The following is a 23,986-nucleotide window of genomic DNA, read 5'->3' on the forward strand; positions in this document are numbered from 1 at the left end:
AACTTCTTTGATGTACCAGGAGAAATAGTAGGAAATATTGGAAGCATGCTTGGCTTACTAGTTGCATTATGGGAGAGCAGTCTATAGTATCTGGAAGGAGAGAAATGTCAGATGTTTTGATGGGAGAGAAAGATCAGCTGAACAGATATTATATCACATTAAATCCACTGTCAGTATGTACATGTTACATAAGGCTTTCCCTGACCAGGATGCTAGGATGATTGAGAGATTAAATGGTTATTAGCCTTATTTGTTTGGGCTATGGTGGATATCTTTTGTAATGAAACAATCCTTTTCTTTGCCCCTTGAGGATGAATAAAAGGATTATAAAGTTCTTGCAAAAAAAAATACGCGAGGGGTTGACCCAAAGCAGGCAATATCGTACTATTATGGACAGTGGACATAGATGCAGTAGAGACATTCACAGACATAGTTTTCCCACACACGGTACAAAAATATTAAAACATAAATTAAATCTCTCGATTATACCACACATTAAACTCCTATATACATATATAGAGTGATTTCCCAATATAGGGTTAGAAGATAAAATAATTCTTATTTTAGGCTCAGTTTTAACTTATTTCCCATTACAGTGTCCACCTAGGTTTGGATACTTAAAGATATAATTATTATCAAATCTTTAGCAAAACGAAAAAGAGAAAAATTAAAATAGAGGGAACGACAGAACTGATGGAAATCGTATTTTAAATATCACATATTTTAGTTTAAAGTTTTAGTCATAAAAACTTAAGGATCTTATGCATGCAAAACATATAAATAAGTGTAGAGGAAAACCGGTTCCTTACATTGAATATTTCGGTTTATGAGCACAAGTAAGGTCTCCTACCTTCACTTGTTCTTGAACAATGATGAGTAATAGGATGATCCTTCAAAGACTTCAAGTATAGAAGCCACTCCTCTTGATTGCACCCAAGATTATCCCTTATATCTACTAAATAATATGTGCTAGATATTTGTTTAGTAGTTTACCTTAAAATTGATTACTAATACTCATATATTACATTAATAATATTAGTAATGTTTTATGAACAATTTGAATCAAAAATCTCATGTTTTGATGAAGAAAAAGATGAATATGTGAGAGAGGATAACTTTGCATGTAATATATTAGAATGATAAATAAGAGAACTAATTCCCTTAAATTAAAGGAGGGTTCACGGTTGGAACATCCAACATAGGGCATCTTACTTTTCTCTTTTTGTCTTCACAAGAATTAGGTGTGTAAGATGTGTAAGAGTAGGTGTAAGGCTAGTTGTAGGTAGGCATCATCATGCTACTTTATCAATTAAAATAAAACAACCAAAACACACTAATACTCCCTCCTTTTTCGGTCCATCCTCCATAAAATGGACTACCATTTTATGGTGTCAATTTGTCAATTGTCACACAATATGTCACATGTAGTATGTTACATGTTGTTAATTAATTTAATGCATATTTATCACATAAATATTATTTTTATAAATTAATTAAATTATATTCAACAAATTGACTAGTGATACTTGATCACATAAATAAAATGGGTCATTTAATTATAATTCACAACATCTTGTAATTATAATCAACCATTCATTCTTATCTCTATTGTTTCTCAAACAATAAACAATTTTAGTAATAAAGTATTTCAATTACTAAAATAAATCTTATTTAATCCCATAATAAGATATCAATATTCTCTCTCACAAATTGAATTGTTCAATTTTAAGGAATTGATTAACTTGCATCGTCATACAATTAATCAACTTTACAGATTAGGGCATCATCCTTTAGGTGTGACCTTAAGGGATCAACTGACCACCGCCATCCCACGACAGTAACGTCAAACTCTAGTAAGCCAATCATTACCGATTAATGTTGATCAGTTGACTATAAAATGAATCATCCCTTACGTATTCTTAAAATGAGATTTAAACATGTGATCATCATGATCGACAATTGTGATCGCATTATTGTCGGGGACACTCCAACAATCTCCCACTTGTCCTCGACAAATGTACGTCACCAATTCTCTTGTCCTATTACTATCTCCCACTCAATGCATGGTGTCTTTCAGGTCGTACTTGCAAGTGATCATATCGAGAGTGGTTTCCTCGATCTGGAGAATAACTGATTTGACCGGAATTATCTACCATAGATACCTTTCGAGCGTGGCCACGCATTTCCAGTTCATTACTCCTCGAGTGGCCCTGAGATATTGTTTTAACCCTGACAAGGGTGTGGACAATTCCTATCGCACTATTCCCTTCGACTAGCCACAGCCATCATAACCCAAAATATGCCCATTTGACCCCATTTACGAAGGTCGTAGTAACATAAATCAAAGTTAATCTGAAATCGTGCCACCTTAGGCGAACAGTCTTTAGTCAAAAGAATCGACTCATTAGAATACTATAGTAGCTCTCGCCACGACCAGGCTTTATAAATTTGCCAGAACTCTATAAGCGGTCACTGCCCGACAGAGTGTTCCTAACAGTCTACCTATGTGATCGACTAGTCATCTCACATGACTCTATGGCACTTGAACTTGCCATCAATCGCATCACACTCTAGTCACTTCGAGACGTCACCTCATACAAGTGACTATGGGCAAATAATATGTTAATCCGAGTTCACTTTAACGGGGTTCAATATTGTCTCTACAACCCGTTTGGATGTAACAAAGTATAAAAGGAGTTTTTAGATTTAAAAACTCGAACGACAAATGTGATTATCTCATATGAATAGTCAATACTTGATTACTACTTCATATTTTTATAATCAATTTTCATCTTATATGTAGTTGTTCATCTCAATGCAATTGAAATGACATATGACATGACTCATCATGTTAAGCCTATGAGAAGGCTTTGGTTAGTAGGTTTTATCAACTTCTTGTACCTTACTCAACCTTACTACATACTCGTTTACTTTTGTAATGTATACATTTGCATTACAAAACTTTCTGAGTACGTGTCTAGATCCAATCTAGACATAAGCTCTCCAGCCTTAGAATAGCTCCCACTATTTTCACAGTGTGCGGGATCCATCCTCTTGCACATCTCATGATTGCAAGTGTACTCAATTTCCATTGTAAGCATCTCTCATTATTCTTTATTGCCTAGAACAATTCTAGCAAATCCACTTCTTAAATAACATAGCCACAATGGTTCCTTAACCATCTTTAGGTGTTTCGAATACGGTTTTTGTCTGAAATCTTATACAATCTCAACAGTCATTAGTGTAAGCCCTTACACAAATTTGTCAATTTCAAAAACACTTAACTTTGCATCCTTAATGCTTCCTCAAGCACTTAAGGATAATCTATATGGCTTTTTGGTAACTATTACTTAAATTCGATTTGAAACAATTCCAATTCATCATACTCAAAGTATATGAAGTGTTATACATCATTACTCATTTAATTGATCCAGCAGCGGAAGCAAATGGAATCAATCAAATATGTTCAACTCGATTGAACTAATCATGAATCTTATCAACATAAGACTTCTTATTTAACGCTAATATCAGGTGGATTTATCTCCATAAATCTGGATATTAAAGATGTATTATATATCTCCAAGTCTTAAATCATTCTCAATGATCAATATGTCATCCACATATTAGACTAATTAAAATTACCGTAACTCCCACTAAACTTTATGTATAAACACAACTTCTCGACCTATCGAGAAAAGTTTTATAACATGATCAAAACATTGATTCCAACTCATTGATGTCCTACTTAAGACCCTCTCTTAAATTTCACATTATCTTAGGATGACAAGAATCTACAAAACTCAAGACATGTATTGAATACATTCCTTCTAATTGAAGAAGTGGGTTTTAGATTCACTCGCTATGTATATCTCATAATGAAACACAATCCCTAAGAAGATCCAAATAGACTTAAGCATTTCAACTAGTGCAAAACCCTTTGCAACCAATCAAGCTTTGATATCTAACAATTCACTTGGAATTTATTTCGGATTTTTATGGCTCTAAGCCTTGTATTGAGTTGTGATTTAAACACTCTCATGTAAGTCATATGTTCATTACTTTTCATAAGTAATCAACTTGAATCAAACAATTTCTTTGTAAGTTGCAAGCTCTTTACTTTCTAAAAGTAACACGAATTCATCATCTTCAACAAGTGATGACTTTAACCTCCTAGGTTTTGAAGAAACAACGTCTTACACAAAACGTCTCATGTAACCAAGAAAGACCACTTTCTTGAGACATAACATTCTTTGTGGCTCTTGAATAATTTCTCCCACACAGTCTTCTAGAAATAAACTTGTATTCTAGAAAGACAGCTTCACGAGCCACAAACCCGATGTACTCGTTATTATAGTAAGGAAAAATGAGCATTTGTTTCTTTTGAAAACTTACAAACATGGTACCCTACCATTTCATATCTCATATGATTCATTTTAGATTTAGTGGAAAAATAATTTAGACAAAATGATAAAATCCCCAAAAGGATCAAGCAACTCAAAGTAACTTGATTGAAGTCCAACCATATCGAATAGCATTTGATTTCTTTATCCAACCACATATTATCCCATAATGCGTGCTAAGAGAGATTAATTTGTGATATTATATCACATTTCCTTTGGCTTATATCAAAGTCTTCACTTTGATAATCCCATCACGACTAAATCGTGATTATTTGAACTCTTTGAACTTCTTCAAAGATTTCTCTATTTACCTTATTAAGTGAACACATTAGCGTTAACTTAAATCGTTGGTAAAAGAAAATGATCAACCTATTTTGGATCAATGATTTACAACCTCGATCTCCTTTTCAACCAAAAGGCACGAGACATCTTGCTTTGAATACAAGATACGCATATACCATAAGATTAACAATATAATGGTTCCAAGAGTACTCGATAACTCTTTGCGTTCATCGTTCCATAATTTAAGGTTTAATCTTGGGTTACCAATTTGAGTCTTGCATCATCTACATGATATATCATTCTAGTTTGGTTTAGAATATAATCACCTTGATAATGGGCTAGCCATACATCAAATCATGGTGTATAGGGTCACAAAAGTGAAACCTCTTTTGTATCTTAACAAGTTTATATTCTTATTTAGAGTTTATTCACTTAATAGTCATAATTAAGGTATAAATATAAACCCAAAACTAGATTGAGTACACAATGACTCTATCTCTCGACATCATTGTTGCTAGTCGTCATATTCTAATCATCTTATGTATCAAATACAATGATGAAAACCACCATCGGTTTCTAATATTGACGAAGTAGTACTAGCAAATTTTATGTTAATCGAATAAACATTTAAAGAAGAAAGTCCCATTAGATGTCCCACAACTAACTTGCTGATTCTTCAATAATTTGGGGTAGTTTCCTTTCTAGCGTCCAACAATTAAGACAATGGAAACTTTATTGGTCGTGATTGATAGGTTTAGTATCGTTATTCTCAATAACTTTACTTTTAACATTACCTTGTATCAATTCCATTCTAATTTTACTTCTTTGAACCTCGCCCTTATCTTAACGGTTAAGAGAATGGTCCCACTCATTTCAATGAGTCTTTGCTTAGAGAAGCAAAATTGAATTTCATGAAGACTACTCTTCAATTCATTTGTTTAGTCTTAAAACTTTCATTGAAGTGATTGCGGTATTTTGGTCAATTTTGATTTCCTACAAATCTAGTTACCAAAATGATGTAACGTTTCAAAGTACTTAACTCAATTAAGCATATGAGAAACAATTCATTGTAAGTAGATATGTTAGTCAAGAATCAAAAACCCTTTTGATCACGAATAACTTTTATCTATACTCTTCACAAGAGATCCTTACAATGGATAATACGAGGTTTTTAGAAGAAAATTCAAATTTTGTCTTTAGTTACGATGTTTTAATGGAGATTTTAACTAAAATCGAAATGATATCGTATATAATTTGAGGTAAAGAATTAGAACAATATGATTAACGGAATAATGAAAACAAAACATTTATCGTTATAATAATACTTGTAAATAATTTAACAAGTAAAGCATTTACATAGTGACCTCTACCCAGCTATGATAAATGATTCCAAGATCCAAATTCATATTAACTTGGGCACGATCTAGCCGATTCATCCCTTATCAATATAACTTGGTGGATTAACTCTTTAATCGATTCTACTTTTAGAACTCTTGGTCGATAAAATTACATTAATATTTATCTTTAGCCCAAAACACATCCGGCTATGGTCGAGAATACTTTTGTTGAGTTTAACCCAAATTTCGAATAAATGTGTCCATGATCCAAATCCACATTAACTTGGGCACGCTTTGGCGATACAACCCTCATCAACATGAATTCGGTGGATAGACATTTATCACCCACTTTCCCTACGTAACAAGGTTTGTACCCCGGTGTGGCCGAGCGCACTTCCTCACGAAATAGGTTTTCATGGTTTCTAATTTTTTGGTAAGGCTAAGTCTCAATTGTTTATTTTAGCGAGAGGTCATGTCAATTTATTATCTATCACGTTTTAAGTGAACTAAAGCGGTGAACTACGATAATTGTAATTGACACGGTCGATAAACTCGATTTAAAATGCATGTTTAGTTATGGTGATTTAGCGATGCAAGCAACATATAAATAAAATGCAAAGCATAAAAATAAAATCCTAGTATGGCCTTCCTAAAATAGTAAATCTAATAAACTATTACAAATTCGGAAACCAACTCCTTTGGTCCCTTGAACTTCGGTCTTGGCACACATCTCGAGGTAACACTTTCTTTGATGGACCATCTTCTCGAATGGCACCGTCTTTAAGGAACTCCGGAATGATTAAATTACAAAATGAATTACATAATTTTCTATTATACATTTGTAATTAAAAATAAAAATAAATCTATTAAATTACAAAACGGTGATACGAGATCACAATAATTACAACCGAATCGATATTCCCATACATTTCGGGTAATACCAATTAAAAACTAAGGCCATACTAAGTAAAATTACATAATTTCAAAAATTACATTAAAATTAAAATATGACAATCATAAATAAAATGCAGTATTATAATATGTATGAACATGCTTAATTTTATGCTCAATCGCCTTTAAAGAGCCAATATCGTATATTTTATCGGTTTTTATGGATTTGCGTGATTATAACTTGTTAAAATCACAATAATTACATAAATTCATATTTATGTACAAGTTAATTATCCTAACCATCTTAGGACTCAAAACTTAGTCTCCACTAACATTTTGACAATAATTAAACTTGATTTCTTAATATTGTTCATAAATGGACCCAAAAATACAAAATTATGCTATAAACTTCAAATTAAATTATAAAAATTTTAAATAATTTCGAAATTTGAAATTTAAACTCATGAACATTCTGGAAAAATACCATGACACTCATAATGTTCAAAACTTAGGTTAAAAATTTCGAATATTTATCGAGAAAAACAATGTTGCGGTTTATCGGTTTTAACAAATATGACCATTAAAATATGAGAAAATTTATTTTCATCAACTTTTCACTTTTAGATCTGAAATATATGATAAAATGCAACATGTGACATTTTTCTTTAGTCATGAAGTATGTTTTAGCATTATTACTAATTTTAGTCACTATTTATGTGATTTTTCATCAAAAATTCATAAATCATGCAAAAAGACTTCACTATAGCCAAATATTTTACACACATCTTATAAAATTGCATGTGACAATATACTAAATTTCTATGACCAGATTTGAAATATAACTCATATTAACCTATTTACCCATTTAAATACGATTTTAAATTATAAAATTCATATTTCGAGCAAAACAACTTATTTTAACATGAAAATTTACAGGCCATCAGTAGATAATATATGTGAAAACATATCCAAAAATCACTGAAAAATTCGAAGTTTAGCAATTTTTCGTCCAAAAATGACATTTTTATCATAAAAATCACATTTTAATGCCAATAATATATAAAATGAACAATAAAAATCCATAAATTGTCCCATATGACCTAAAATCCATTTAGGACCAGAAACTTTTAACATGCAAAATTATTTCGTGATTTATCAACATAAAACACAAATTTCAAGTTTTATTCGTTAATCGTATTATCTCGGAAAAACGATCCCGATCTTGCATGCAACAACCATAATGCTCTGATACCACTTGATGGAAATCGTATAAATATCACATATTTTAGTTTAAAGTTTTAGTCATAAAAACTTAAGGATCTTATGCATGCAAAACATATAAATAAGTGTAGAGGAAAACCGGTTCCTTACATTGAATATTTCGGTTTATGGGCACAAGTAAGGTCTCCTACCTTCACTTGTTCTTGAACTATGATGAGTAATAGGATGATCCTCCAAAGACTTCAAGTATAGAAGCCACTCCTCTTGATTGCACCCAAGATTATCCCTTATCTCTACTAAATAATATGTGCTAGATATTTGTTTAGTAGTTTACCTTAAAATTGATTACTAATACTCATATATTACATTAATAATATTAGTAATATTTTATGAATAATTTGAATCAAAAATCTCTTGTTTTGATGAAGAAAAAGATGAATATGTGAGAGAGGATAACTTTGCATGTAATATATTAGAATGAATAATAAGATAACTAATTCCCTTAAATTAAAGGAGGGTTCACGGTTGGAACATCCAACATAGGGCATCTTACTTTTCTCTTTTTGTCTTCACAAGAATTAGGTGTGTAAGATGTGTAAGAGTAGGTGTAAGGCTAGTTGTAGGTCGGCATCATCATGCTACTTTATCAATTAAAATAAAACAACCAAAACACACTAATACTCCCTCCTTTTTCGGTCCATCCTCCATAAAATGGACTACCATTTTATTTTGTCAATTGTCACACAATATGTCACATGTAGTATGTTACATGTTGTTAATTAATTTAATGCATATTTATCACATAAATATCATTTTTATAAATTAATTAAATTATATTCAACAAATTGACTAGTGATACTTGATCACATAAATAAAATGGATCATTTAATTATAATTCACAACATCTTGTAATTATAATCAACCATTCATTCTTATCTCTATTGTTTCTCAAACCATAAACAATTTTAGTAATAAAGTATTTCAATTACTAAAATAAATCTTATTTAATCCCATAATAAGATATCAATATTCTCTCTCACAAATTGAATTGTTCAATTTTAAGGAATTAATTAACTTGCATCGTCATACAATTAATCAACTTTACAGATTAGGGCATCATCCTTTAGGCCTTTAGGTGTGACCTTAAGGGATCAACTGACCACCACCGTCTCACGACAGTAACGTCAAACTCTAGCAAGCCAATCGTTACCGATTAATGTTGATCAGTTGACTATAAAATGAATCATCCCTTACGTAATCTTAAAATGAGATTTAAACATGTGATCATCATGATCGACAATTGTGATCGCATTATTGTCGGGGACACTCCAACAAGAACAACATAACCCTCACCCGCTGACGCTTTGCCTTCTCTTCCATTTGCGTTCACCATATCATCGGATCATCTCCTTCAAAGGTGAATACTTGATTTTTTTTTATATTTCTTTATGTGTTCCTCCTTAATAATTTGTACAAAGTAGGAGTATGTGAATCGTATTCTATATGGCAAATTCATTCCCATTTAAAATTTTATTTGTTGTTTTGCACTCTTGTTCAATGCTATTGTGATTAAAGGAAACTACTGCAAGTAATCTAGTATTACACCATTACGAGAAGATCAAGTATATTAAGTGGGTAGTTTTATTATGTAAGAGGTTGTTAAAGGGGGTCTGATTAAAAGTTAGGCGCACATTGAATTAGAAATTGTTAACCTATGCTTCAGAATGTTAACGGATTAAAAGTTAGGTTTGATTTATACTTCTTATTAAGAAGTGTTGTTAATGTAGGCGGCATGACTTAAGGCAGATATTGTAGTAATTCAATCCATCAACATTTATAAAGTTTGGAATCCAAAGAACTATGAGTAGAACAGTAGAGTAATACTCTTGTTATATATACTGAAATATTTTTTCTTTTTAACTAATAACAGATGGACTTTACAAGAATTTTAACAGATGATCAATATTTTTTGGATCACTTGGGAACACCATCGGCTTCGCCTGATTTTAACGACCAAGTTATTATATCCTGTGATAATTCCTCCGATGAAGATGATCAATATGACAAAAGTGATGATGAGATTGATATTAGTTCTTCTGCTCCAGTCCCAGAGTTTGCTACACTAAGTGAAATAGACATAGAGCTTGTTAATTCTTGGGAGATTTGGACAAGTCTCAACAAATTTACTCCTGGTAGTGAGTTCTGTATTGGTCATGATTTCCCAAACAAAGTTGAGTTAAAGAATGTGGTGAAAGCTTATTCAATTATGAAAAAACCAAAGTTTTAAAGTACAACAATCAAAGGGGGACGTGGTTAATCTTGTTTGTAAAAGGAAACCCCCTTGTACTTGGAGACTTCATGCGCGTCAAAAGAACCCTTTGTACTCAAAGGTATTTACTATTATAGCTTATAATGGACCACATTCATCAACTTGTGTTGGAACCACTATTCCGAGAAATCATATCCACTTGGATTCTGAATTCTCTAGCTTCCATACCAGAGAACTTGTTCAAGCAGATACATCGATAAAAATTTCTGTGATACGTGAGGTGATGAAAGAATGATTTAAGTTTGACATTTCTTACAAAAAGGCTTGGTTAGCTAAACAGCGTGCCATCGCACATATATTTGGTGACTGGGAGAAATCATATGAAGAGCTTCCTCATTTCATGCAAGCTATGAAAGAAGCAAATCCAGGAATTATTGTACATTTTGCTAACCAAAGGACAAGTGATCCTCAGCTTGAAATATTTCAACGGGTTTTCTGGGCATTTGGACCTTCAATAGAAGGGTTTAAGCATTGCCGCCCTATTATCACTATCGATAGAACTCAATTATATGGTAAGTATCAAGGCACTCTTTTAATTGCTATGGGTGTTGATGCTAACAACCAATTATTTCCCCTTGCATTTTCTATAGTTGAACGTGAAAATGGAAGTAGTGGGCCGTGGTTCATTGCATGTATTAAAGGTTTTGTCACACAGCGAGAAGGCTTATGCATAATTTCAGATATGCATCTCGGAATTATGAAAGCTATGAAAGAGCCAAATATTGGGTGGCAAGAGCCACATGCTCACCATAGACTATGCATGAGGCACTTGGCCTCAAACTTCAACACTAAATTTAAGAATATTGCTGTAAAAAACATGTTTGGGTGGACTGCACAACAAAACCAAGAAAAGAAATTTAATGCATGGTTTAACAAACTAGGAGAACTGAGTGTTAGTGCTCGGAAGTACCTTAGTGAAATTCCTTTACGTCAATGGTTTCTTTGTCATGATGGAGGCTATAGATATGGCTTGAAAACTACGAATATGGCCGAGGTGTTCAATAATGCCTTAAAAGGAGCACGTTTTTTACCAATTATGGCTCTTGTACAACTCTCTTTTTTTGAGTGAATGCATATTTTGTGGAGAAGCGGGGTTGGGCAAGCATAAGAGTTGCTGAGCAACATCCATTCTGCGAAAATGTTTCTTGAATTTTAGAGCAAAATATGGAGAAAGAAAAACACCATGAAGTTCGAGTTTTTCACCATGAACATGGATTATATCAAGTAAAAACACGTAGGGGTGATAGAGCACTTGGAAAGGGTGGTAACACTCATACTGTAAGCTTTCATGATAATACATGTACATGTAAGAAGCTTCAAATCTATAAAACCCCATGTTCTCATGTACTCGTTGTATGTAGAGAATACAGTTTGTCGGCTACACAATTTGTTGATGCTTATTTTTCATCATCTGTCACACTTGCTGCGTATGAGCAGACATTCTAACCAATACCAGATAAACCTTATTGGAGCTCATACACTGATCCCAAAGTTGTTGCTGATGATACCATGCGAAGAGGTCAAGGTCGACCAATTTCAAAAAGGTTGAAAAATGAGATGGATGAGACTCATCGAGTTAAGAATTCGTGTAGTATTTGCCGACAAACGGGTCATAATAAGAAGACTTGTTCTCTTAAATGATCAATTGGATCAAGCAATGATATTCAATTATCAAGGTGCAATTAATCTTTAATTTATTATTTGTAAAATATACTCCCTCCTATTCTAAATAACTCTCCCTATTTCTTTTTTCGTCTATTCACAATACTCTCCCCATTTCCTTATTTGGTAAACTTTTATACTTATTTTAATCACCACACCCCACAACAATACCCCACAATACTCATATTTTATCTTATTTTAATCACCTTACCTCACAATAATACTTATTTTAATCACCTTACCCCACAACAATACTTATTTTAATCACATAATACCTTCCCTCTCTCCAATCTCCTACCCCATTACAATATTTTACCATATAATACTCCCCTCCCTTAAATCCCGTGCCCTCCATGAAAGGGGAGAGTTATTAAGAATAGGAGGAAGTATTATTTACTCATCACTTATTCTCTTGGTTGTAAATAGTTTGCACTGTCATATTTTCACGGTTTGTCTTTGTGGTGCAGTCAATTACACGGACTTTGAAGACGACTTGAGAAATGAGATTATTGTGACTCGATTATTGTTTTAGATCTTTGAATTACCGTATTATTTGCAGTATTTGGAATCACATTTTTATCCACAACATTGCCACTTAATAAATAACTAGAGTAGACCCCGTGCATTGCATGCACAGTATTTATAGAGTTCTAGTTTTTAATATATTATTATAGATTATAAATTGACAATTCATTACTTTTGTAACGTTTCTCATTATTTTATTTTATTTGAAAAAATAAATTAAAACAATAAAATTAATCAAGAGATTTATGTAGTGACATGAAACTTGTATTTTAATGAAAATATTTTTTTTTATGCGAAATTAGTGATATTATTTTATACTCCAAATTTTTTATATCTTCCCATTTATCAAAATCTCTTTTCTTTCACAAAATATCATTTTCAAGCAAAAAAGAAGTTATATATGTGTGTCGAAAAGAGCGGTCAAAATAATGACTAGGAGATCAAGAGAAAATAATTGGAAAGGCTAAAAATGGAGGGGAGATTTTTTTTAATAACATACTCCCTCCTATTCTGAATAACCCTTTCTATTCAAGGATGGCACTAGAATTAAGGAAACCGAATTAAATAAGCTAAATTATTGTGGTGGGTGGGGTAATTGGAGTGAGGGGAGGTATTTTGGGATATTATTGAGGGTGGAGTGATTAAAATAAATATTATTGTGAGGTGAAATGATTAAAATAAGTATTATTGTGGAATGAGGTGGAGTATTATTGTGGGGTGAGGTGATTAAAATAAGTATAAAATTTTACCAAATCAGGAAAGGGGGAGAGTATTGTGAATAGATGAATAAGGAACACAAAAACTCCGGAGAGACAGTCTCTCGCTATTGAGAGACCTCTCACATGATGGGGTGGGGGACCCACTCAATTTATTTTTTCTCTATTATGTCTCCCACTAAATTAGTGAGAGACGGTCTCTCATGAGACCTGCTGAATAAGGAAAGGGAGAGAGTTATTTAGAATAGGATAAATCTTACAAAGTTAACGAAATTTTTATCGCAAAAACCTAAAAACAAATCCTCTATACGATAAATCTTTGTAGATAGAAAATTATATCAAAATAGGAAAGTAAATAAGAGTTAATTATATCTAAATAGGAAAGGTGTTTTTAGGCGGGAAAACGTGAAACTTTTCCTATTCATTTAGTATATAGGGGAAGCGTTGCTTTGATCCCATCGTTCCTTGTATGCACTACCTTTAATTTGAGTTTGGCATAAGAAGGGGGGATTCTCCAGCCTCTGCTCTAGCTGATTCGACTAGCACAAGCTCTCGAATGGCGGCGTGGGATAGAGGCTAAGTAAATAGCTTTTGGGGCAAGCGACGAAAGAAACTGGCGTGTTGTTGGGGGACAAGCTCTTCCTGCCTTTGTTTTATTCAAAGGGCGAACAACCTCCCCCTCACGCCCCCCCCCCCCCCAACTAGTCGCGGGAGTGGGTAGGGATGCAAGACGCACGCCGCTTTGGGTTGTGGGGCTTACTTCCTAGCCCCAGTGGGGCTTATTATCCTAGGGTGGCGAACGCTTTCGTTGTAATTTAACAGGGCACATAGCCTCAACGAGGAACAACAATATGCAATTAAAATTTTCCACAAGCTTAGTTAGAGCTAAGATTGTACGTTTTGTTGCCTCTGCTTTATTTGTTTGAACATGTCTTGTAGGATGAAGTGCTTGTTGAAGGCAACTTGTTTTTACGCGAATCAAGTACAAGTAAACAAGAGAAATTATTGATTCAATTGCAATTTTAGTTACACAAATTCTCATGGAAGATGGATATTATCCGTCACAAGTTGAAAACGGATAGTGTCCCTCTCACAAAATACAAATGGATAGTGCAAGTGAGGGAAAAATGGATACCTCCACTTGCCCTCCTACTTACATTTTGTGAGAGGGCCACTATTCGTCTTCAGCTTGTGATGGATAGTGGCCGTCTTCAATGAGACAGACTGTTTTAGTTATTTATATACTAATATAGATATATCTATTTTTAAAATCCGCTCTAAGTATCCAATCCTAGTTGGACAACATAATGGGAAATAAGTTACAACCGAACCTAAATTAAGAATTAATTATTTATTCAACCCTATATTGGGAAATCACTCACGTAAGAGAAAAAAAAAAGGTAAAAATGTCGAATATAACAATCTAACAATTCTATAAAATATATTTTTATTATACTAGCTCAATGACACCCGAGATTTATTTACGTAAATATATTTTTAGACATTCCATTGTTTTATTTGAAAGATGCTATAATTAATGTTAAACCTACTCGAAATAAATAATATATATGGAGTACATATATGCATAAAGATAAAATGAAATAAGACAAAATTTCACTAACAAGACGGTCAAGATTGTACGGCTAATTAAAGGAAGATTTTAAAACAACTAGACATGGCTCAACCATTTAATATGTGTCTTAACAATACACCCATAAAACTCATACTCGATCTATATATAAGAATTGTAAATAACCCGTAAAAAGAAATATATATAGTATACTCCCTCCAATTCGCTATAATATTCTCCTTTGTCTTTGACACGATAGTTAAGGAATACTATTAAAAATGAATAAAGGACATTGGTGGGGTTGGTGTTAGGAGAGAAATGAATTATTAGGAGTTAAATAAGGAGTTGTGGGGCCAAAACATTAAGAAAAGTAATAAAATAGGAGTAAAAGAGTTGTGTGGGATTTGGTGATAGGAGAGAGGGATGAATAAAATAAGAGTAAAAGTTAACAAAAAAAACGAAAGGGAACATTACTTGAATAATCCGTTTTGGAAAAGAGAGAACATTATAGCGAATAAGAGGGAGTATAATTTATAAATTTTCCTAATAGTTGTTAATACAAAATTTAAGACGGACAACCATAAAATTTAAGGTTGATAATTATTTGTCAAAATTTGAATCCAAGTAACCGCAAGTATTGTTTTGTTTTAAGATCCGGCATGAGTCGGAACAAGTACGGTTGTTGCCATGTTGGTGTATATAAATATAGAGGGGGGTCGTCAAAAGGATCGGCAATTGTAATCTTTGCTCCTCCTCTATATTTTCCCAAGTCTCTCTCACACATATAAAACATAAACATACTCCGTAATATACTCGTTTCCTCAAAAACACACTCATCGCTTTCTGGGTTTTCTTCTTTATTATCTTAGCCGCCATCATAGGGTAGTGTTTAACATACATTTGATTATAACTGCTAATTTACATAGAACAGAGGAATGAAGTACGTATTGGTAACAGGAGGAGTTGTAAGTGGATTAGGAAAGGGTGTTACTGCCAGTAGTATTGGTGTTCTTCTTAAAGCTTGTGGTCTTCGTGTTACCTCCATTAAAATTGGTATTAATATATTCTCTGTTTCATTCTACATTTACAAATTTATTATATAAATTAATGCCATTTTCTATATTATAATTTCCTCTTTTTTTTTTTTTTTTTTTTCTTTTTGTATTGAGTTCATGTGTTTCCTGGGTTCTTATACTCATTTCTGATGTTGTTTTTGAGATTAGGTTCAATGGTTACGTGGGTTTGAGGTTTTTAATGGAAAGATGGGTTTTTCCCATATTGCTGATTGTTTTGTTGGGATGATATTGATTTGATTGCGAATTAAGATGCTAACTTTAGTGTTTTTTCATTCGTATTTCGGAGGAGAAATGAATGAAATTAGTCTATGATTGCGAGGAAAAATGCTGTGTAAATGAATTAGTTGGTTTGTTGTCTTGAAGACGCAACTGCATGCTTAGATTTACAGGTTTATGTTAACAAAGATGCTAACTTTGATACTGAAGTGTGTTTTTCCAGGAGGAGAAATGAACCACTTAAAGTAGCTCATTGAGTCAAAAGATGCTATTCCTGGGATTCTCCGTCTTTTTATTTTCATTTCTTTCTTCCTTTTCATTATTTTACATGTTGGTTGTTGATGTCAAATGCTTATTCATGTTGGCCGGCCACAAATCATTTTGGTATGCTAACGATAATGTTGCATCAACTATCATGCTCCAATTCAGAACTAAGCCCAAAACAAACTAGACAGCTATTTTCTTTCTTTTTTGGGCGGCAGCTATGTTCATTTTTTTCTTTTGTTTATCTTGCATACTCACATTCTCTTAATTCAAGTTGAATCTTACCCTTTCTCATCATTTTCGTTTGCTGGTTTTTGTGGTTTTTAACCTTTTCTTTGTAATTTACATGTGGGGGTTGTTGAAGATCCTTACTTGAACACCGATGCTGGAACAATGTCGCCCTTTGAGCATGGCGAAGTGTTTGTGTTAGATGATGGTGGTGAGGTAATGTCAACCTTATCCTTATTCTGTTCTTCTTCTTGCCACTTTAATTATATTTTTTAGAAAAAAAAAAATTGGTTTAAAGCCACCTCTTAAATGTCAATGACTCAACAGTGGAAGATTGAACTGGATATAGTCTTTAGTGGTAGTTGATGATGTCGACTCATTTTTATTTATTTAAGTTTTTTTTGTAACTAGTGGCAATTTTGTTTGTTTGGTCTCTTTGCGGCAGTGAGGTAGCTGGCTAGCACAAGTATCTTAGAAAACGACGACAACAATTTTATTTCTGCAAAGCTTTTGATAAATGAAAATACTAATTTTTTTTGTAACTATATGCCCTTCCGATTAGTTGGAAAGTGATATGGATATTGTTGTTTATTCATGAAGCAGAGAGTTCTTGTATAACCTAGGATTATCCTAGGAAATTAGTTTTCCATGTCTTGTGTGAGCTCATGTTTTTTCTGTCTAGATCCTGTCATAGTCAAATGGTGAAAATCATGCCATAGATGCTTTAGACCGTGAAATCATAACATTTTCGCTCTTATTTTTTGAACGACCAAAATGTCGTGACTCATCTTTTCCAATGACTTCTAAATGAACTATATCCTTGAAATTGGTCTTGCAGAGATGGACTAAAGGATTCTCCGTAGCGCTAAAGTTAGAATGTTGAGAACCTTTTTTTTTTTCGATTAAGGAATGTTTGGAAATCCTTATTCATATTTCAGGGGAGAGGGTGCTTATGTCCTACCCCCTTACCTTTCCTGCAGTGGATGCCTTTTACAGGCACTAGGCTAATAGCTTTTATAAATGAATGACAGAAAGCTATTGTGGGCTACTCGTGATATTGCTTCATCTTGTTAATATCGCAGTTTAAGGGAGTTCACTACTTGTCTTAATATTTGTACTAAAAGAATGAGTTATGTTGATTGCTCCACAGGTGGATTTGGATCTTGGTAACTATGAGAGGTTTTTAGACATTAAATTGACGCGTGATCATAATATCACTACTGGGAAAGTCTACCAGGTATATAGTTCATATATTGATTTTGCCTAACCCATTGCTTAGTGTGCCCCACAATCTTATTTTCACATTGATGAAGTTACCTCTAACTAGTAACAATTTATCGTCACTGATGAGTCTCTTTTTGTTTTGCTTTCATGTTCCAGTATGTGATTGACAAGGAGAGGAGGGGAGATTATTTGGGAAAGACTGTACAGGTCAGTATCATTCATAACCCATATTTTCCACTATAATGGTTGTGACTGAAACATCATAATCCCCTGAATCAAACTATTTTCTGTCCGTTAGGTCGTCCCACACATCACCGATGCCATCCAAGAATGGATTGAGCATGTTGCAAAAATACCTGTGGATGGACATGAGGGCCCACCCGATGTTTGTGTCATAGAATTGGGTGGAACCATAGGTGTGCCATGTGATATGTTTTTAGGTGATTTCATATTGAACGAGATGTCATATGACTAATACGTTGCAACATTGTTTGAACCTGCAGGGGACATTGAATCCATGCCGTTTATTGAGGCTATTGGACAATTTTCGTACCGTGTAGGTAGGTTATAAAAAACTTAGACTAGTTGTGTTTTGCTTCAGGATAATTTTTGCTGTTTTGAAGATTTGTAAATTTTATCTTCGTTTCAGGTCCAGGGAACTTCTGCCTAATTCATGTTAGTCTTGTACCTGTTTTGAATGTTGTTGGGGAACAGGTAATTTTGTTTGAAATTGTTTGAATATCTCTGCTTCTACTTGTATTGGTTGGCCAATTAGCCATGTGATGTTAGGAATCTTCCTGACAGGCCTTTTTTGTTCTTTCATCAGAAAACAAAGCCAACTCAGCACAGTGTTCGGGGATTGCGTGGACTGGGTTTGACCCCAGATATGTTGGCTTGTAGGAGCACAATGGTCTTTCTCTTTCTCTTTCTCTCTTATCCTCCTTTTCTTGTTTCAAAGCTTACTTTATTATTAAACTGAGACTTTTACTTGTTTGTTAACAGCCTCTAGAGGAAAGTGTAAAGGCGAAGCTGTCACAGTTCTGCCATGTCCCGGTACTTTCATGATACTATCACTTGCATGCATTTAGTCACACTTTAGTAGTTTACTGTTATGTTGGTGTCTGATTATCTGAACCATAACGTTGAGTATATATTTATCAGGGAGAGAATATCATCACCTTATATGATGTTCCCAACATTTGGCACTTACCGTTACTTCTTAGGGTAAGTTTTTGATTATAAAGTCGAGCCAATTTGATGTTCTATGACCTCTTTCCATGTTATCGCTCACGTCAAAATTGTGATTCTTTGTTTCACCAGGATCAAAAGACTCACAAAGCAATTTTGAAAGTGCTGAATCTGAAAAGGTTTGTGTTACCTCCTTAGTTTGGTTTTATTCTCTCATGCTGTTATTAGTATTCACTATTCAGTGGTTCACACCTGACTCATGTTTCAATGATGGAAGTTATTCGACGGAGCCTGTACTGGATGAATGGACCCACAGGACTCAACGCTGTGCTATGTTGCAGAAGACGGTGTGTCGAAATTAATAAGTTGGATTGCTATTATTTGTATTGTGTTTACCTCCCGGTAACTCTATTTAGTAGCTTCTGTTGCTTTTATTTCTGTATGTCCTGACTTGTCCTTCAATCTCGTAGGTGAGAATAGCCATGGTAGGGAAGTACACAGGGCTTTCAGATTCTTACCTCTCTGTACTTAAGGTAATCTACTTTTTTGAGGTACTCTAGTTATTCTTTAATAAATTCATTGAGGCGTATTCCCAGTATAAAAAGGACTTTGAACTGTCTTGTAGTTGAGAGATGTAGTTGTGTGAGGTCTCTTCATTTAAGAGGGTGTAGTCGTATTTTAGGTTTGGTGTAGAGTGAGGGTAATCGTGTACTTGTGAAACTATAGATATATTGGAGCTGTGTTGTACTGTTGTGTTGTAGGCTCACGCAGAACCATCCTATATTATTTCTTGCAGTTTTTTCGCTTTCTCATGTGAGCGTTAATTTTCCCGGCAAGCTCCAAAATGATAACTGTGTACAAATTAATGATATTGTTTTTTCTTCTACATGCAGGCTCTTTTACATGCCTCAGTTGCGTGTGAGCGGAAACTTATTGTGGATTGGGTTCCAGCTAGTGACCTAGAAGAATTAACCATTGAAGAGGTGATTAGTTGTTTTTTTCTTCTCTATTTGCCTTTATTTTTCTATCCCAATCCTCTCTTCTACCTTATGTAGGCTTTTTTGTCCGCGTTCAAGTTCACTGTGCATAATCTGATAGAGTGTTTCTCAATTTTAATAAATACAGAACCCTGATGGCTACAGAATGGCTTGGAATTTGCTGAAGGTTTGTGTTTCTCATTGTCCTTTTTTCTTTTAAATGTCACATTGGGTTGACTACTCTTATTTTCCTTGCATCATGGATAACCTTATTGAATTAGCTTGTGCATTGGTCCTTCTATCTTCAATATTTTTAGTGAATTGTTTGCTTTTAAGTTATCGATGCATGATAATATGTTAGTGAAGTGGGTAGTCTGGACTCTGGACTAGATGAGAGTTTTATGAGATACGAAGTAGCAAGTTGTAAAAAGTGTATATAATAGGTACTAAGTACCAATACGGCCTTATATTAACATCAACATTACCCTAATGTCTCTTAGGGTCCGTTTGGATACAACTTTAGGAGGGAAGGGGAGGGGAGGGGGAGTGAGGGGAGGTGAAGGGAGGGGAGAGAAGGGGAGGGCAAATGGGATGTGGGTGTTTGGATAACAAAAATTATAAAGGGAAATGGAAGGGGAGGAAAGAGGGAGATGAAGAATGGATGGAGGATTGAAGGATGTTGGTTGTATAATTAGAGTCCAAATAATGTTTTCTTTCCAAATCTTGCCACCCTTGGAAAGATTATAGTTTGTTCTATAGGAGAGGAAATAAGTCATCTCATTTCTCTCCCCCTCCATTTCCTTTCTCCCATATTTTTTATCCAAACAAAGAAAATTAAATCCCTCCCTTTCCCTCCCCTCCCCTTCTCTCCAATTCCTTCAATCCAAACGGACCCTTAGTCTCCAAATGTCGCAACTCTTCCGCCTATGGTGGGGGTAAAGGGGTCAGATGTAAGAACCTGTTTGATGAGTTATTATACTATAATTCATCATCTTCCAAAGTCAAAATAAATGATTTCTTGTCTCCATATCAACATCACCGTAGTGCCGAAATGGCCCCAGTCTGGCGAAAGTGGGATTGGATGTACATAGGCTTATCCCTATGTTAAAAACATAGTAAGGTTGTTTCCAGCTGACCTGTGAAGAAAATTGCATTGTAAAATGCATCAACACTCTGCTGCTACATGAATACAAGAGCCCTAGAGTGTTTAGTTGGTCATTTGCTGTATTCCTTTCTATTCTAAGACTGAAAAATAGTAATTTTTAGCCCAATATAATGCAAACAAGTCCTTGGTTTTCAGGGTGCAGATGGTGTTCTTGTGCCTGGAGGATTTGGTGACAGAGGTGTGGAAGGAAAAATTCTTGCAGCAAAGTATGCCCGAGAAAATAAGGTTCCATATCTCGGCATTTGCCTAGGGATGCAGACCGCAGTACTTGAATATGCTCGCTCCAGACTTGGAGTACTAGATGCGAGCAGCACTGAGTTCGATAAAGATAGCAAGAGCCCTTTTGTTATATTTATGCCAGAGGTTTGTAATTTGTTCACCATGATTTTTCATTTGTAAAAATGCATGTCTTCCATTTCTGTCAGCCTGAGTTTATGATGGTGCTACTCTTTAACTAGGGATCAAAAACTCACATGGGAGGCACAATGCGTCTTGGTTCAAGAAGAACATACTTTCAAGTAAAGGATTGCACAAGCTCGAAACTGTAAGACCAGAAAATCTCTTTCAAGTTTCACACTAAGATTTTGTAATTTTCTTTTATTAAAAATTTAAAATTCACCCATATTCTTAATGGATTACTTGAAACCGTCTTACATAAGTATTTGTATTAATCTATATTTGACCCAAAGCTTACATTATTTGTCTTCCTTGTATAGTTATGGTAATGCAAGCTTTGTTGACGAGAGACATCGGCATAGATATGAGGTTTGTCTACATGGCAATTAGCTTAAGTACTCCCTGTGATGGCAGAGGATAAATTAGTAGTTTTATGAACGACTTACCCTTTTCCCAATACCTTGTAATTTTAGGTCAACCCCGATATGGTAGCCCAGCTGGAGAGTGCTGGTATGTCATTCACTGGAAAAGATGAAACTGGCGAGCGAATGGAGGTCCGGGTTACATTTCAAAGTGATTGGTTTTGTTCTGTATATGGTAATTCAAGTTTTTTCTAAAGTATTTTGATGATTTTCTTTTGTTTTGCAGATCATTGAGTTGCCTGATCATCCCTTTTTCATTGGAGCTCAATTCCATCCAGAGTTTAAGTCAAGACCAGGAAAACCCTCTCCTCTGTTTGTAGGTGCGTATGTTTCTCTCTTTCCGTACTTCTTAACTGCTTACTACTCTATATCGTAAACAGTCAGTTTTCTTACCACGTTCAAAACTCTATAACTTCCAATGTTTTTGGAGAAATACTATATTTCTTCACTTTTTTCCCAATATACTCCGGTACTAGGCTGACTTACCAACATACAAAGGTAAACAAGTTTTACCACTTACAAAGAAAAGTGGACTATCATATAGAAGAAAGGGAGTACTGACCAACAGTAATTCTAAGGGTTTTGTGCAAGGTTTTTAAGTGATCGATTGTCAACTAATCTCATCCTCGCTCTCTATAATAGGTCTAATAACAGCAGCAACTGGGCAACTAGATGCCTTCTTAGGGAGCCCCACAATTATACATGACTCATTACAAACGGAACGACCAAATTGCAATGGGATGTTTTCCATTAAATCAAATGGCGCCATTCATCCGGAGTATCCAAATGGTAACGGCTCAGTAAATGGGGTGCATGCAAAACATGGTAGTGGGTCACTAAACGGAGTTTATATTAAACATGTTAACGGTTCGCTCAATGGGATTCACAAAGATCAAGCTAAAGGCAGTTTAAATGGGGTTTTTGGTGATCACGTCGATGGCTTTTGCAGTAATGGGAATGGGTATCACTAGTAAAGTCAATGATAAGCTGAAGATCAGCGATTTTTGAGTAGCTCGATTATCTAGCGTTTTCTTCGATTGTAATGTATAGTTTATTGGTTAGAGACTAGAGGAGTAAGCTCAGGTATCGTAGATGTTTGGATTCTGCATACAAACAGGGCTGCATTTCCGTTGTTTTTTGTCGGGATCACCTGCGTCATTCCATAACGAGAGTATCTTTTCTGTAGCTGCTTTTTTGAGCAATTCATTCGTGGTATGGTGGAATTGATACTCCTTAGTTTAGAAGTGTATTGAGTCTTTTTGTTTCGGAGTACACTCTTATGTCTGGTTTTTCATGTTTATCCACAGACGATGTACGCCCTGCTTAATTGAATAATTGTTGTTGATAATCAAATTATTTGGAGCAGGGGACTTGTGTCTGTCTGTATACATAATTATCAGATGAAATGAAATGCTGGTATTTTTATTCTTAGAACACATACTTTATTTCTATTTTGAGCACATATTTTTGGGGTATAAATTTCGATAAGCATTTTCAATTAATCATATGGAGAATTCCCTCAAACTATTTATTCCCTTAATAGTTTTTGATTAGAGCAGAGTTGAAAGTTGATTTTGTATTCCCCTAGGTTTCAATTAGTCACGTTTAGTGTTGAGACTTGACCTGGCAATGTAGCTAGCTTCGCATTTGCTGTCAGACCACAGTCGAGGCAAGATATGGTAACAGCCTTAACAGTTGCATGAGGGTATTCCGTCAAGTTAGACTAATCATGCCAGGGTAACCGTAAATACCAAAGCTACTTTGCCCTACAGGTAAGGATTGAGGTCAGTCTTCAGTTTTTTAAGGAAACTAGGTCAATCGAAATTGACCCATAACATTCTCGTGGATGAGAGCGGTAGTTAAAAGCAAAGAACTTTCAACATACCCAAATCATAAG

At 34.4% G+C, this 23,986-nt stretch overlaps 1 protein-coding gene across 1 annotated transcript; it reads left to right on the forward strand.

Moving 5' to 3' along the window:
- The first annotated feature begins 15,476 nt into the window (after window positions 1-15,476).
- LOC141608543 (uncharacterized) lies at window positions 15,477-23,523 on the forward strand. Its single transcript, XM_074427886.1, has 21 exons — window positions 15,477-15,986; window positions 16,854-16,933; window positions 17,868-17,954; window positions 18,098-18,148; window positions 18,240-18,357; window positions 18,445-18,501; window positions 18,591-18,655; window positions 18,768-18,851; window positions 18,944-18,994; window positions 19,103-19,165; window positions 19,262-19,308; window positions 19,407-19,476; window positions 19,600-19,662; window positions 20,023-20,112; window positions 20,255-20,293; window positions 21,407-21,634; window positions 21,730-21,815; window positions 21,988-22,036; window positions 22,141-22,221; window positions 22,316-22,409; window positions 22,732-23,523. The coding sequence occupies exons 1-21, from the start codon at window positions 15,869-15,871 to the stop codon at window positions 23,058-23,060; spliced, it is 1,950 nt and encodes a 649-aa protein (XP_074283987.1). The 5' UTR covers window positions 15,477-15,868; the 3' UTR covers window positions 23,061-23,523.
- Window positions 23,524-23,986: the final 463 nt, after the last annotated feature.

This window comes from Silene latifolia, chromosome 1 (assembly GCF_048544455.1).
Source record: "Silene latifolia isolate original U9 population chromosome 1, ASM4854445v1, whole genome shotgun sequence".
NCBI lineage: Eukaryota > Viridiplantae > Streptophyta > Magnoliopsida > Caryophyllales > Caryophyllaceae > Silene > Silene latifolia.